Raw genomic sequence first — 12,583 nt, 5'->3', positions numbered from 1 at the left:
AGGTGATTACAGACACTGATCTCTCACTCCATGTTCCTGGGTCAACAATCCAACCTCGCTTGACCTTTCTGTCCCCAAGTACTTCTCCCAGTCTCACCCTCTCACCCTCTCCCCTTCCAGTACATAGCAGCCTGTCTGAACACTCAGTGCCCTTTCTGGTGCCAAACTCACAGAGAAACAAACTCTAAAAATTTCCAGCTCTCTCTTTGCCAAGGGACAAGGGGGAAGAGGAGGAGCTCAGGCTTGTGGCCAACCCAGGTGCAGCCTCATGACAGGGATTAAGAGGATCAATACCTGCCAAACCCAGCCTAATCTTTCTCCCCTCCTTTTCCCCCTCCAAAAGGAATAAACAACTTGCCTCTCTTAGCTTTGTTCTCTGCCCTTTGTTCCCTCCCCACAGGACTCAAAGTTCAGCGGCCTAGAATGCTTTGAGCAAAATGCCAGTCCTGGGAGTGCCAACCTCACCCTCCTGCCCTTGTCCAAGGTGAGAGGTGGCACTTGAGTCGGGTAGTCCACTGTCAGAGCCTGCCCAGTACCCAGCTGAGACCCCTCTCAGGCCCACGTAGGACCAATATCAGCACCTACCTGATGCACATGTCAGAGCCTGCTAAGACCAATCTCAGAGCCTATATGGTGCCATCCCTCTGTCTTCCTGAAGCTAGCCTCAATGGACCACCTGGACCTACTCTCAGAGCCCTCTTAGTACCAGAAGTGGCTCTATTAATGCTCTCCTGGTATCAAGTTCAGTGCCAACATGTTTTCAATCCTAGTGTCTACCAGGGGGTGAACTCAATGTCAACATGATGCCCTTTCTTCCTGAGGCCTACCTGATGCCTATAGCAGAACTTGACAATATAATCTCTGTGTCCAACGCTGAAGCCAGTCTCAGCAGCCAACTGTTGCTAAACTTGTTCTCCACTTGGCACCAGGATGGGCCAGGCCAGTCCACGACAAAGAAGGGAAGGGGGTTCAGATCCAAGTTCCCTCGCTTACTACCTGTGTGACCTCAAACAAGTGGCTGTACGGAGTCTTGGTCTTCTGAACTGCAAAATTAGGATGATAATGAACTATCCCCATTGTTATAATGATTCAATAAGATCATGCATACATGGACTTAATCTTCACAATTAGTGCTCAGCAAAGGGTAACCGTCCTTATTAGTAAGGAAGAATATAAAAGAGGGAAGGACAGCAAGGCCACTGATCTTTTATCTGCTCCCACCTTCAGCATCCCAGGGCCCACCTCTCTTCTAGACACTGGAGTTTACCCAAATCTCTCCTGCTATGGTTCCCTCAGGCTTCTAATAGCACCCCTGGCAAATCAGGAATCACCCCTAAAGGGAACCTCACATGCCCTCAAATACGAACTTCTCTTCCCAAATACTCCAGGAGGAATAAGAGTGCAGAGCAGGAGAGACAGGAGTCACGCAGGGGCCCCCTGCCCAGTCTCTGTTTTATGTCCTCAATATGCCTATATATAAAATGGGAAACATTAATAATAACAATAATAACAGAAATGATACAATCAACCTAGTGAGCTTCTCTAAGGATCTGGGAAGGGAGCCAGTGGAGCTCTCTGTAAATTGTAACCCTTGAGACAGTCGGGACTCCTCAATACCATACTGGTGGTTGTCATCACTATTTCACTATTTCATAAGTCCTGCCCAGTGCCTCTGCTTCTGAGATCATACTCCTCTCCTATTCTGTGGAACATTCCACTCAAATGTGGCTCTGAACTTCTACCTCTTACCTAACTAGAGATGGGCAGTTCTTTGATACCGATCCCAACTGTGCTTTGAAGTCTGAGGGAGGATTCTGGGCAGTAGGAGGTGGCAATGTGTCCAAAACAACCACAGGTGAATGCCTGGGGTCAGGTGCTGACTCACTGATCCAGCTGCACTCTCTGTATACTTTTCCACCCAGGAACCCCACAGCCACAGCTTGGGGTCCTTCCATACTTCAAGATCCTCAATTCCATCCACTGGAATCACTGCTCCTGAGACCTTTAAACATACATCCTTCCTCAGCAAAAGGCCCCCAAATCAACAGCTACAGATGCTGTCTCATTCCAATACCCTTAAATCCAGATCTTTGGATTCTTCTTTCCTGAGACCCAAAAACTCACACCTTTGGGTCCCTTCTCACTCTGAAACCCCAAATCAAAGCTCAGGGGCTGCCCCATGCAAATATTCCGAAACCTTCAGTTCTGGCATTTATCTACAGCTCCCCACCCCTGAAATCCACAGCCCTGGGGTGGTCCCTCTTGAGGGGCCACAAATTCAATCTTGCAGCCCAATCTCTGTTAATCTGCCCAGGAGACTCCCTCCTCTTTCCTTGCTGGCTGTGTCCCAAGTTAGGCAGGGAGCACGGTGTGGGGTGTAGCTAGGAGGTGAAACAAGACAATTACATAACCAAGATCAAAATCCACCCTTCTACCCCGGGTAGTATAAAGGCAAAACATCCCAGCCATCATCATCTGACCATCACTTTCAGTGCCACCATGCTGGCCTCAGGGCTGCTTCTGGTGGCTTTTCTGGCCTGCCTGACCTTAATGGTCTTGATGTCTGTCTGGCGGCAGGGGAAGTTCTTGGGGAAGCTGCCTCCTGGACCCACCCCATTGCCTTTCATTGGGAACTACCTGCAGCTGAACACAGAGCAGATGTACAACTCCCTCATGAAGGTGCCACCAGGAAGGGAGATGGGCAGAATGAGGAGCATGTAGCAGCCTGCTTAGTTTGGCTGGGGCCTTGTGGCAGGGGATTGACAAGGTTGGACTAGAGTCTTAGAAAATGGGAGTTTTGAAGGTTCAGCATCAGGGTCCTATCTAGGAAACACCAGATCATGGGATGTCCAGCTCCTCGACTGTCAGAACCTGTGGGGAAATTCATCCTGTTAGCTGAGGTCTGGGTACAGGGCCAGTTCAGAGTAGGAGCTGTTCCCTCTAACAACTCCCACCCACCGCCATCAGATCAGCAAGCGCTATGGGCCAGTGTTCACGGTTCACCTGGGGCCCCGGCGAATCGTGGTGCTATGTGGATACGAAGCTGTGAAGGAGGCTCTGTTGGACCAGGCTGAGGAATTCAGTGGACGAGGAGAGCAGGCCACCTTCGACTGGCTCTTCAAAGGCTATGGTGAGGGGTGACCCCTGGTAGAGGAATATGGGCAGGCTGACTTGGTGGCCTCAGTGGGGTCCCTAGCCTTCTTCTCTTGGCTCTCCCACCCACTCAGGCTGGGGCAGAGCCTTCTTTTGTCTTCTCTGCCCCATCCCCTCCCATTGATGCCTCTCCCTTTGTCTCTAAATCATCTTACAGTTTCTGTGTCTCTACTTCTTCCTACCTCTCTCTGCCCCATCTCCCTGTTCTCTGTCACTAGATGACTCTTCTTTCTCTGTATCTCTTAGAAGCTCTTGGGATTTCTGCTTTGGAACCCTGGTCCTCTGTCTCCATGTGTCTTTTATCTCTTTATCCTTCTTGGCTTCTGTGCTTCCCTATGTTTCTCTCTCTCTCTTCCTCAATCTTAGAATCTCACATTATTTCTGCTTCAAAATCGCCATGCTTCTGTCTCCAGTGAGAGTCTTTCATCTCTCCAGACTGTCTCTGTTTCTCTCTCCAAATTTTTCTCTCTTCTCTGTCTCAGTTTTAGAATCTTTCACATTTTATATCCACCTCTCAGATCTCTACATATCTCACTTCCTGTCCTTCCCTCCTCTCGCTCTTTATGTGTCTCTGTATCTGTTTCTCTGTGCATCTGTCTTGCCTCTCTCCTTCTGACTCTTTTATTTCAACTCAGTCTCTCTTTCTCTATTTCTCTGACTGAAATTTTCTCTCTCTCTTTTTCTGCTCTGTCTCTCTCTCTCAGAGTCTCTCCAGCTTTCTCCCACTCCCTCATTCTCTGCTCAGCTCCCTCAACTTCTCCGGGGCCCCTGGGGCTGGTCTGTGGACTGCCCCCACCCATCTCAGCACTCTCACCACTCCTACATTCCCTCCCTAGGTGTGGCATTCAGCAACGGCGAGCGTGCCAAACAGCTCAGACGCTTCTCCATCACTACACTGCGGGACTTCGGAGTGGGCAAGCGTGGCATTGAGGAACGCATTCAGGAGGAAGCAGGCTTCCTCATCGAGGCCTTCCGGAGCACACGTGGTGAGCAGGGAACACTGGAGTCTGTGGGAAGCAGGAGAAAACTCCCAATAGGGATGTGCATTCTGGCCCCTGGAAGGGGACAAGGTTGGAGGAAAGCTTCAGGGCTCCCAGCTCTGAAGTCTGAAGCCAGAAGTTTGGCTCATCACTTCAGTCCCCCTGGAATTCTCAGACTGGCATCAGACCACCGAGGTGACTCTCCCTAAAATCCCTGTCTCTCTCCGATCCCACCTCACTCCCAGGTACCTTGATTGATCCCACCTTCTTCCTGAGCCGAGCTGTCTCCAATGTCATCAGCTCCATTGTCTTTGGGGATCGCTTTGACTATGAAGACAAAGAGTTCCTGTCACTGCTGCGTATGATGCTGGGAAGCTTCCAATTTACAGCTACGTCTACGGGGCAGGTAACCTGTGCCAGCTCGGCTCTACCAGATCCCTACCACAACATGCCAAGTGCTCCTCCACATGGAGACAGGTGTCCCAATCTCCTCCAGACAGGGTCCCTTAAATCCAGCTGCCACTCTTGGGGCAACTGGACAGTTGCATCAGATTGGGGGTAGGCACCCAATACCCAATCTCCACTGACACCTGGATGTCTCAACAGGTGCCCTGATTCTGTCCCCCTCCCCACCACCCAAAAGCAGAACGAGAGCCTGCAGGCAAGATTCCTGCTCTCAACCCAGTTCTCTCACCTGGGCAGGTGTTTCCATCCAAATTTACCTTGCTATCTCACAGGCGCGCCCTGTTAATATATTCTATCTTTCCATCTGATTTTCTCAACATCTGGAGTAGTGACCATTTCAGCCCACCCTCTAACTACCTGAACACCTGGTGCTGCAAAATGCAGCCCACCAAAATCATTTGATATCTACACATGTCCAAACTAGTCCACTGGAATATCTAGACAAATGTCCCCTACCCAGCTCACTGAAATATCTGAACATCTAGACAGGTACCCCAACCAAGACCCCTAAACACTTAAACGTGTGGATATATTGTTCCACAAACACCCAAATAAATGTCCCTCAACCCAGCCCTGTTAAACACCCATAGAAAGGACCCTTATTGGGCAATTTGAATATCTGAACACCTGAACAGATATCTCCCCCACTTTAACACCTGCACTTCAGCACAACTTTACTACCTGAACACCTGTACAGAAGCCTCCAATCCAGGTCTCCAAAATATCTGCACTGTTGTCTCCTACTGAGCCCACCTGAATGTCTAAACACCTAGACAACTGACCGCCCACACCAGTGCCACCTGAATAGGTAAACACTTGGACAGGTGTCTCCCAACCCAACCTAACCTGAATATTTGAAAATCTAGATCTGTGCTCCCATCCAGACCCATCTGAATATCTGAACCCTGGATATGTGTCTCAATCCATCTCACCTAAATTCTTAGACAGGAATGCTCACACTTACCTCATGTGAAAACTTAGATATCTATTCCCATCCAGCCCCATCTAAATACCTCAACACCTGGGCAGGTGCGATTAACTCAGTGCCTTCCTGGCCCTGAGACAGGTCCCACTGCCATCGAGTCCTGCCCACTGACAGCAGTCCTTCCCTTTCCTTCCTCTGTCCCCCACCCTCAGCTCTATGAGATGTTCTACTCAGTGATGAAACACCTGCCAGGGCCACAGCAACAGGCCTTTAAGGAGCTGCAGGGCCTGGAGGACTTCATAGCCAAGAAGGTGGAGCAGAACCAACGCACCCTGGATCCCAACTCCCCGCGGAACTTCATCGACTCCTTCCTCATCCGCATGCAGGAGGTACACCCAGCAGCCAGGCGGGCAGGTCCAAAGCCAGAGAGAGGGAAATCAGGCTGAGGGTGGAGGAGAATTGAGGCCCATTCAAATGAGTCCCCTATCAAAATAATCCTCACAATCCCAGTTATAATTAGCCACCACTCTTCCATCTACTGAGTCCTTGCCCAGGGCAGGTATTGTGCATGCAAATCATAACAACAAGCACTTTCATAACACTACAGTGTTCCAGGCACTATGTTAAATGCTTTATGGTATTTGCCTATTTAGCACTCAGAAAAGCTCTTGAAAGGGATTCTATTATGACCTCAGTTTTACAACCGAGAAAACTGAGGCCCAGGAAATATAAGTGGCCTGCTTGATGTCACATAGCAAGGAAGCAGTAGACCCTAGGTCAACCCCGGTCTCTCTGACTCCAAGGCTGGTGCTTTTAGCCACCATGCTCTTACCTTTTGTTCCCTGGTTGTCAGATGTACCTGTGTGGACAGGAAACCTGGCTTTACCATGAGACAGTGGGGGGAGGGGGGTCCCCTCCCCCATCTGGAGGTCAATCTCCCTTCTGTGAAGAAAGTAGAGGAGGCTTTATGGAGTCTGAAGGCCAAGGTGAAAGGAGCAAGGGAGAAATTCCTCTATAGTAAGCTTCAAGATTTTTAGTGAAGGAAATAGGATGCTGGTGCCTAAAATTCTGTGTCTGTGTCTCAGAAAATTAGTCTCTCTTTAACCCTCTCTGACTCATTCTATCACTCCATCTCCATCCCTCTTTCTCACTCAGTGTCTCTCCCTATGCCTCTCTTTCCAAATATTTTCTGCCATAAAGGAGTGATCACTAAACTGATAATCAAATGGCAGATAGTCAGCTGGCAAAGAATGTGAGAAGAGCATTTGAGGCGGAGCCAGCAGCTGTGGCAAAGCCTTGAGGACTGGAGAGAGCCTGAGAACTAGGGTCCCTCTTCCCACCTTTGGTCTGGATTTAAGAGAAGTGGGTTCAAAAGAAAAACCCCAGAAGGGCCCTGAGACCATGGAGGAGTGAGCTCGTCCTGAAGCCCTCTCTCACTGCAGGAGCAGAAGAACCCCAACACAGAGTTCTACTTGAAGAACCTGGTGCTGACCACGTTGAATGTCTTCTTTGCTGGCACAGAGACAGTCAGCACAACACTACGCTATGGCTTCCTGCTGCTCATGAAGCACCCAGATGTGGAGGGTAAGACTAGAAGGGGCAGGGAAGTGGGGTTCACAGATCCTCAAAAATCCTGTAGGCCCACTGCAATGTCCCCAACTCTCTCAGATCCCTGGACTCTCAGACATACCCTACTATCCAGAGACTGGGTGATATTCAGCTGATAAGCAGCTGCCAAGTTTCACCAGCTGTTAAAATATTAAAAATATCTGAATTGGTAAAATACCTCCTATGCTAATCCCACCAAGTGCCACTGCCTTTCCAGAACAGCCTCCAATACCCCTCCCTTGGGTTTCCTCTATGATTCTGGCATGACCAGTTGAACAGGACACTAAGCCAACAATGCATTTGGCAGACATGTTTCGAAAGGTCTACATCCATGTCTCACATGGACATACTGTTGTTCACATTTCGACTATCATCCCTGCCCTGAGACCTCTAGATACCTAAACACATTCTCCTCCTCCCCCAAGCCAAGGTCCATGAGGAGGTTGACCGGGTGATTGGCAAGAACCGTCAGCCCAAGTTTGAGGACCGGGCCAAAATGCCCTACACAGAGGCGGTGATTCACGAGATCCAAAGATTTGGAGACATGATCCCAATGGGCGTGGCCCGCAGAGTCACCAAGGACACCAAATTTCGAGACTTTCTCCTCCCAAAGGTGCAGCCCTGCCCCCCGTAGGGGGACCTCCAACCTGACCCCTCTGACTCAGCACCCCATTGCTCTTAGAAGCTTCTTAGCCCCTGTCCCACTCCCTCAATCAAAGACTCCCAACTACCATGTCCCTTCAACCTTCCCACTCAGAGACTCCTGAATCCCATATCTCTCCTAAATCTCTTGCCTCCAGGAATATGAACCCCATGTCCCCCAAACTTCCTTTATCAGGGAACATGAACACCATGTCCCCCAGACTCCTGCTTTGAGAGACATGAACTGTTTGTCCTCCAAATCTTCTGCCCCAAGAGACACAGAATTCATATTCCTCAAACTTCCCCTCTCAGGGAAGAAACTTCCTGTCCTCCAAACTTCCTGTCTCAGAGAACATGAACCCCCATGTCCCCCAAACCTTCTACCTCGGGAAACACAGACCCCATGTCACATAAACTTCTTATCTCAGAGACATGAATCTCAAGTCTCTCAAAGTTCATCCCCCAGAGGAACCCCACCCCCATGCATCCCATTCCTCTTTACCTAGGGCACCCAAATTCTCCATCCAACCCACATGCACTTTCAGCACATCCATCCCCAATTACACCTCATCAAATCCTCTTCCTTCCTCCCTAACAGGGCACTGAAGTGTTCCCTATGCTGGGCTCTGTCCTGAGAGACCCCAGGTTCTTCTCCAATCCCCACGATTTCAACCCCCAGCACTTCCTGGATGAGAAGGGGCAGTTTAAGAAGAGTGATGGGTTCGTGCCCTTCTCCATTGGTAAGAGACCACTATCTGCTGCCAAGCCACCACTCACACCCACAGGGTCCTCCTTCATCCCAGCTCCTCTCTCTGAGGTGTAGCTTGGTATCTTTCCCAGCTTGGAATTCTCTCTTAGAATCTACCCTGGATCCAAAAAGCTGCAACCCCCAAGCAACCAAGGACCTGGGCCCACACAAAAAGAATTGGGTGATCATATTACTTTCAGAGATGGAAAAATCAAGGCCCAGAGTGAGTCAGAGATTTGTCCAAGGTCACTTAAATTCTTCGGATTGGTAGGAGGGAGATGACAACACAGCAGCCATATTTGAGTTTGTATTTGCAGGAAAGGGGCATCTAAATTTCCCATTGCTACAGTCTAGTATGGCTCACCCTCATCTCATGTACTGTGGAAATGGATGCTCAGAGAGGATTAGAGCCTTCTTGGAAAATTTCTCAGGCCACAATATTCCAACCCCTCCTCCCTGGGAGAATGCAGCTGGGGGTTGGTAGTTGGGCAAGGCAGTGGTGAGAGTTGGCCTCATCTCTGCCCCTCCTATCTTGTCTCTTCAGGAAAGCGGTACTGTTTTGGAGAAGGCCTGGCTAGGATGGAGCTCTTTCTATTCCTCACTACCATCATGCAGAACTTCCACTTCAAATCCCCGCAATCACCTCAAGACATCGACGTGTCCCCCAAACATGTGGGCTTTGCCACTATCCCACGAAACTACACCATGAGCTTCCAGCCCCGCTAGACAGGCACTGTGCCAGGGCAGGGCTAGAGGGAGGAGCAAATGGGGGAGAGAGAGCCTGGGTGGGGCTAGCTGGAGAGTGGGGCCAGTGGGAGGGACGGGGCTAGCAGGAGTGGCGGGGCTGAGGATAGGGGGTGGGCTGAGGGGAATTTAGGGCAGCAAGGTGGAATGGAGAGGACGAATAAACAGAACGAGCTCTGTCTGTTCTCCTTGATACAGATAGCTCCTTCAGAGCTGGGATGAGAGGAAGGGACACCTTACACTAAACTGTGAAGAAGAACAGCTATTATTTATTGAGAAAGTGCTCTGCGTCAGCTCTATGCTAAAAGCGTTACACACTCACCTCACTTGATGCTCACAACCTATGAGACAGGGAACAGTGTTCATGCCCATTTTACAGGTGACACAGCTGAGGCTCAGGGAGATTAAGTCTCTGTCCTGGGTCCTACAGAACACAGTAAGTGTTCAGCTAGTACTTGACAGATCTGTGCATGGATGGCTCTACTTGTCCCACAGTCCATTGGCTAGATTCTCAAAAGGCACCTCCTCCTCAAGTGAAAAACAACTTAGCATATTACTACACAACCTGAACAGCTCTGCCCAGGGGATTTTTCCAGAGCCCTGACAGACAGCTGACCTTCCTTCACTACACACTTGCCCATACTCTTGCCTATTTGTGCACACTTTGGATGCCAGGACATACTTCGTGCCACCCACCAGAGAAGGCCATTGTGTCCAATTAGTGTCAGACCTAGGGACAGGAGTCAGACCTTTTAATGAAATGGGTGGGGGAGAGAAACACTTTCAGAGAATGACAGAATTTTGGTCATAGCACAGCCATGTACATGTGTTTGTGTGCGTGCATGTGTGTATGCAAATATGATTATATGTTCTCCTGAGTGTATGCATGAACTCGTATTTCCTATGAGTTTCTGAAGACAGGATTCTCTCAAATGGATCTGAGGTCTGCAGTAAAACTGAGTTAAGAGTCTCAGAATCACCTGCCTACTCTTAAATAAGTTAGCATAATTTCCCTTAGAAGCGGCATCCTTCAACAGCTCATAATCTGAACATTCATGTACATCAGTTAGATCCAGCTTTAGATGTAGCCATAGATCTAAATGCTACATAGACCCTGCCCCACAAAACTGGCCACACTTGAAGGACGACAGACTGTGATCAAGTGAAGAGAAAACTGATCTTCTGAATTCTGTACATTTCACAACTGACTATGATTCTCAAGTTTCTCAATTTCCATTATCTATGTTTTGCAACTTGAGTTCCATGAATTGGTGGTTTCTGCTCATTGAAGGAGGATAAGTATGGATTCTTAGAGTCATTTTCATTATTATAAACACGTTAACAATCAAGTGTCAAAATCAAACCTCATCCATCTATATGCATGTCACCTTAAAAGGCTTCTAGAAATCTCAACCGGGGGAATTTTAGAATTGTGATATAACAAAACTGTCAAATCTTGGAACTGCAAGTCCACAATTAATAATCTTGGAATCTCAGACTCCCAAAACTTGAGATTCAGAGTATTTGAACCACTGATGCTCGGAACTCTTGATGCTCAGAATTTTAGCATCAGAGTTTCCCCTGCACACATCTTTGGAAACTGCATTCCGAGCCCCTCTGGCAGCAAATGTCCATTCTCCAAGCTGGATGATCCTTCTGAGAAAAGTCAAGAGAGGAGAGCAATTGGAGCTAGCTGTGCTCTGCCAATGAGGTCCATTTCCATGAGAAGATAGAATGGCTAGCAGGTCTTTGCCTTGCAAAGGAGAGGGGAGGGGAAAAGGAGAACAAGTATTAATCCCCAAAATCCTGAAACTTACACCTGGAAAGGAGAAAGCAGGAGTCCATCAAGGCATTACCAAAGGTGCTGAGAGAAGTCACATTCTAGCCACCAATGCCTGGGTCACACTTGTCCAGAGAGGACACTCTCAGCTTTGGTGCTCTGGAAGGGTCAACGGCCTAACCAGCAGAGATAGTTCTGGGGTGGAGGTAGGTACAGGAGCCCTAGATTCTGGTCCAGGCTCTGCTATTAATTCCTTGGGCCTTCTTGGGCTTCTCTCTGGCCTCACATTCTCATCTGCCTCCTTCCTCACAGGATTATGTGTAGGTCAAAACATAGCTCAGTGCTGAAGAGCTTTAAAAACTCAGTGGCTGCAGGACTGGGAGGATGGGAGAGTGATGTTGCTGGGTAGCTCGTTCTTCACCCCCTCTTCGGTGAAACCAAGAATCCCTAGAGTTAAAACACACACTCTCTCACACACACACATTCACACACACACACACACACACACACACACACACACCTGTTCTTGCCATACAACAGCAAGTAGAATGGGCTGAGTGCCTGCTATGTGCCAGGCTCTTGTACTGAGCCCCTTGTTCTAGTTTCCCAGCATGACTGTATCAAAGTACCACAACTGGGATGCTTAAAACAACAGAAATGGATCACCTTGCTGTTCTGGAAGCTAAAAGTCCAAAAATCAAGGTGTCAGCAGCTCCCTCTGAAACCTGTAGGGTGATCCTTCCTTGCCTCTTCTTAGCTTCTGGTGGTTCACTGGCAATCTTTGGAGCTCCTTGGCTTGCAGCTGCATAACTCCAAACTCTGCCTTTGTCACCACATGGCGCTCCCCCTGTGTGTTTCTGTCTTCTCATGGCTGTCTTCTTAGAAGAACACAAGTCATACTTTGTTTATATGAAATTCTGGAAAAGGCCAAAATATTGTGTGGAAATTAATAAAGGAAATCTTAACTAAATTGGAGTCAGGAAGACCTGTAGAGGGAGTTCTCATCCACATCACACATTGTGAATTACACCAAAGTGGAAGAGGCGAGCTTGCACCTTGGACCGGGAGAAAAACTACTTTACTACTGACGGAAGATTTCTCACCCACCTTGCAGCAGCCCAGCCAGTGAAAAGCTCTTGCTGCCCTGAAATCTTACTTTCCCCCATGGACTTTCCTAGAACAGCCCATTCCTCCTACTCCCCTTTTTCTCTATAAAGACAGCTCCCCTCCTTTGTCCGCTGGATTTGCCTATGGTTTGCCACAGCATGCACATCCTGGATTGCACTTCTTTGGGCTGTTCCTGAATAAACTCATCTTGAGGGTAAAATAGGCAAACTTGGTTTTTAGGTTGACAACTGATACAGAGACTAGATCCATGGTTGTCAGGAGTTAGAGGAGAGGGAAGGATCTGAATACAAAGGACAGCAGAAGATAACTCTTTGGGGTGTTGAAATTATTCAGTATCCTGTCTGTGGTGGTGGTTATAAGGACCTATGCATTTGTAAAACCTCATTGTAAAAAGTGAATTTTACTGTGTT

At 48.7% G+C, this 12,583-nt stretch overlaps 1 protein-coding gene across 1 annotated transcript; it reads left to right on the top strand.

Moving 5' to 3' along the window:
• Positions 1-2,409: 2,409 nt before the first annotated feature.
• LOC103562350 (cytochrome P450 2A13) lies at positions 2,410-12,015 on the top strand. Its single transcript, XM_008537381.2, has 9 exons — positions 2,410-2,679; positions 2,968-3,130; positions 3,990-4,139; positions 4,379-4,539; positions 5,736-5,912; positions 6,966-7,107; positions 7,557-7,744; positions 8,372-8,513; positions 9,066-12,015. The coding sequence occupies exons 1-9, from the start codon at positions 2,500-2,502 to the stop codon at positions 9,245-9,247; spliced, it is 1,485 nt and encodes a 494-aa protein (XP_008535603.2). The 5' UTR covers positions 2,410-2,499; the 3' UTR covers positions 9,248-12,015.
• The last annotated feature ends 568 nt before the right edge of the window (positions 12,016-12,583 follow it).

This window comes from Equus przewalskii, chromosome 9, assembly GCF_037783145.1.
Source record: "Equus przewalskii isolate Varuska chromosome 9, EquPr2, whole genome shotgun sequence".
Classification (NCBI taxonomy): domain Eukaryota; kingdom Metazoa; phylum Chordata; class Mammalia; order Perissodactyla; family Equidae; genus Equus; species Equus przewalskii.
Note: the sequence above shows the minus strand (reverse complement) of the source record. Positions and strands in the feature narration are given on the sequence as shown.

What these genes read in the sequence shown, in the direction of transcription:
- LOC103562350 (XM_008537381.2), top strand. Translation starts at nt 2,500, where the DNA reads ATGCTGGCCTCAGGGCTGCTTCTGGTGGCTTTTCTGGCCTGCCTGACC. An exon ending in TGTACAACTCCCTCATGAAG is followed by an intron (nt 2,680 to 2,967) that starts GTGCCACCAGGA and finishes CACCGCCATCAG; the next exon opens with ATCAGCAAGCGCTATGGGCC. An exon ending in TCCTCATCCGCATGCAGGAG is followed by an intron (nt 5,913 to 6,965) that starts GTACACCCAGCA and finishes CTCTCACTGCAG; the next exon opens with GAGCAGAAGAACCCCAACAC.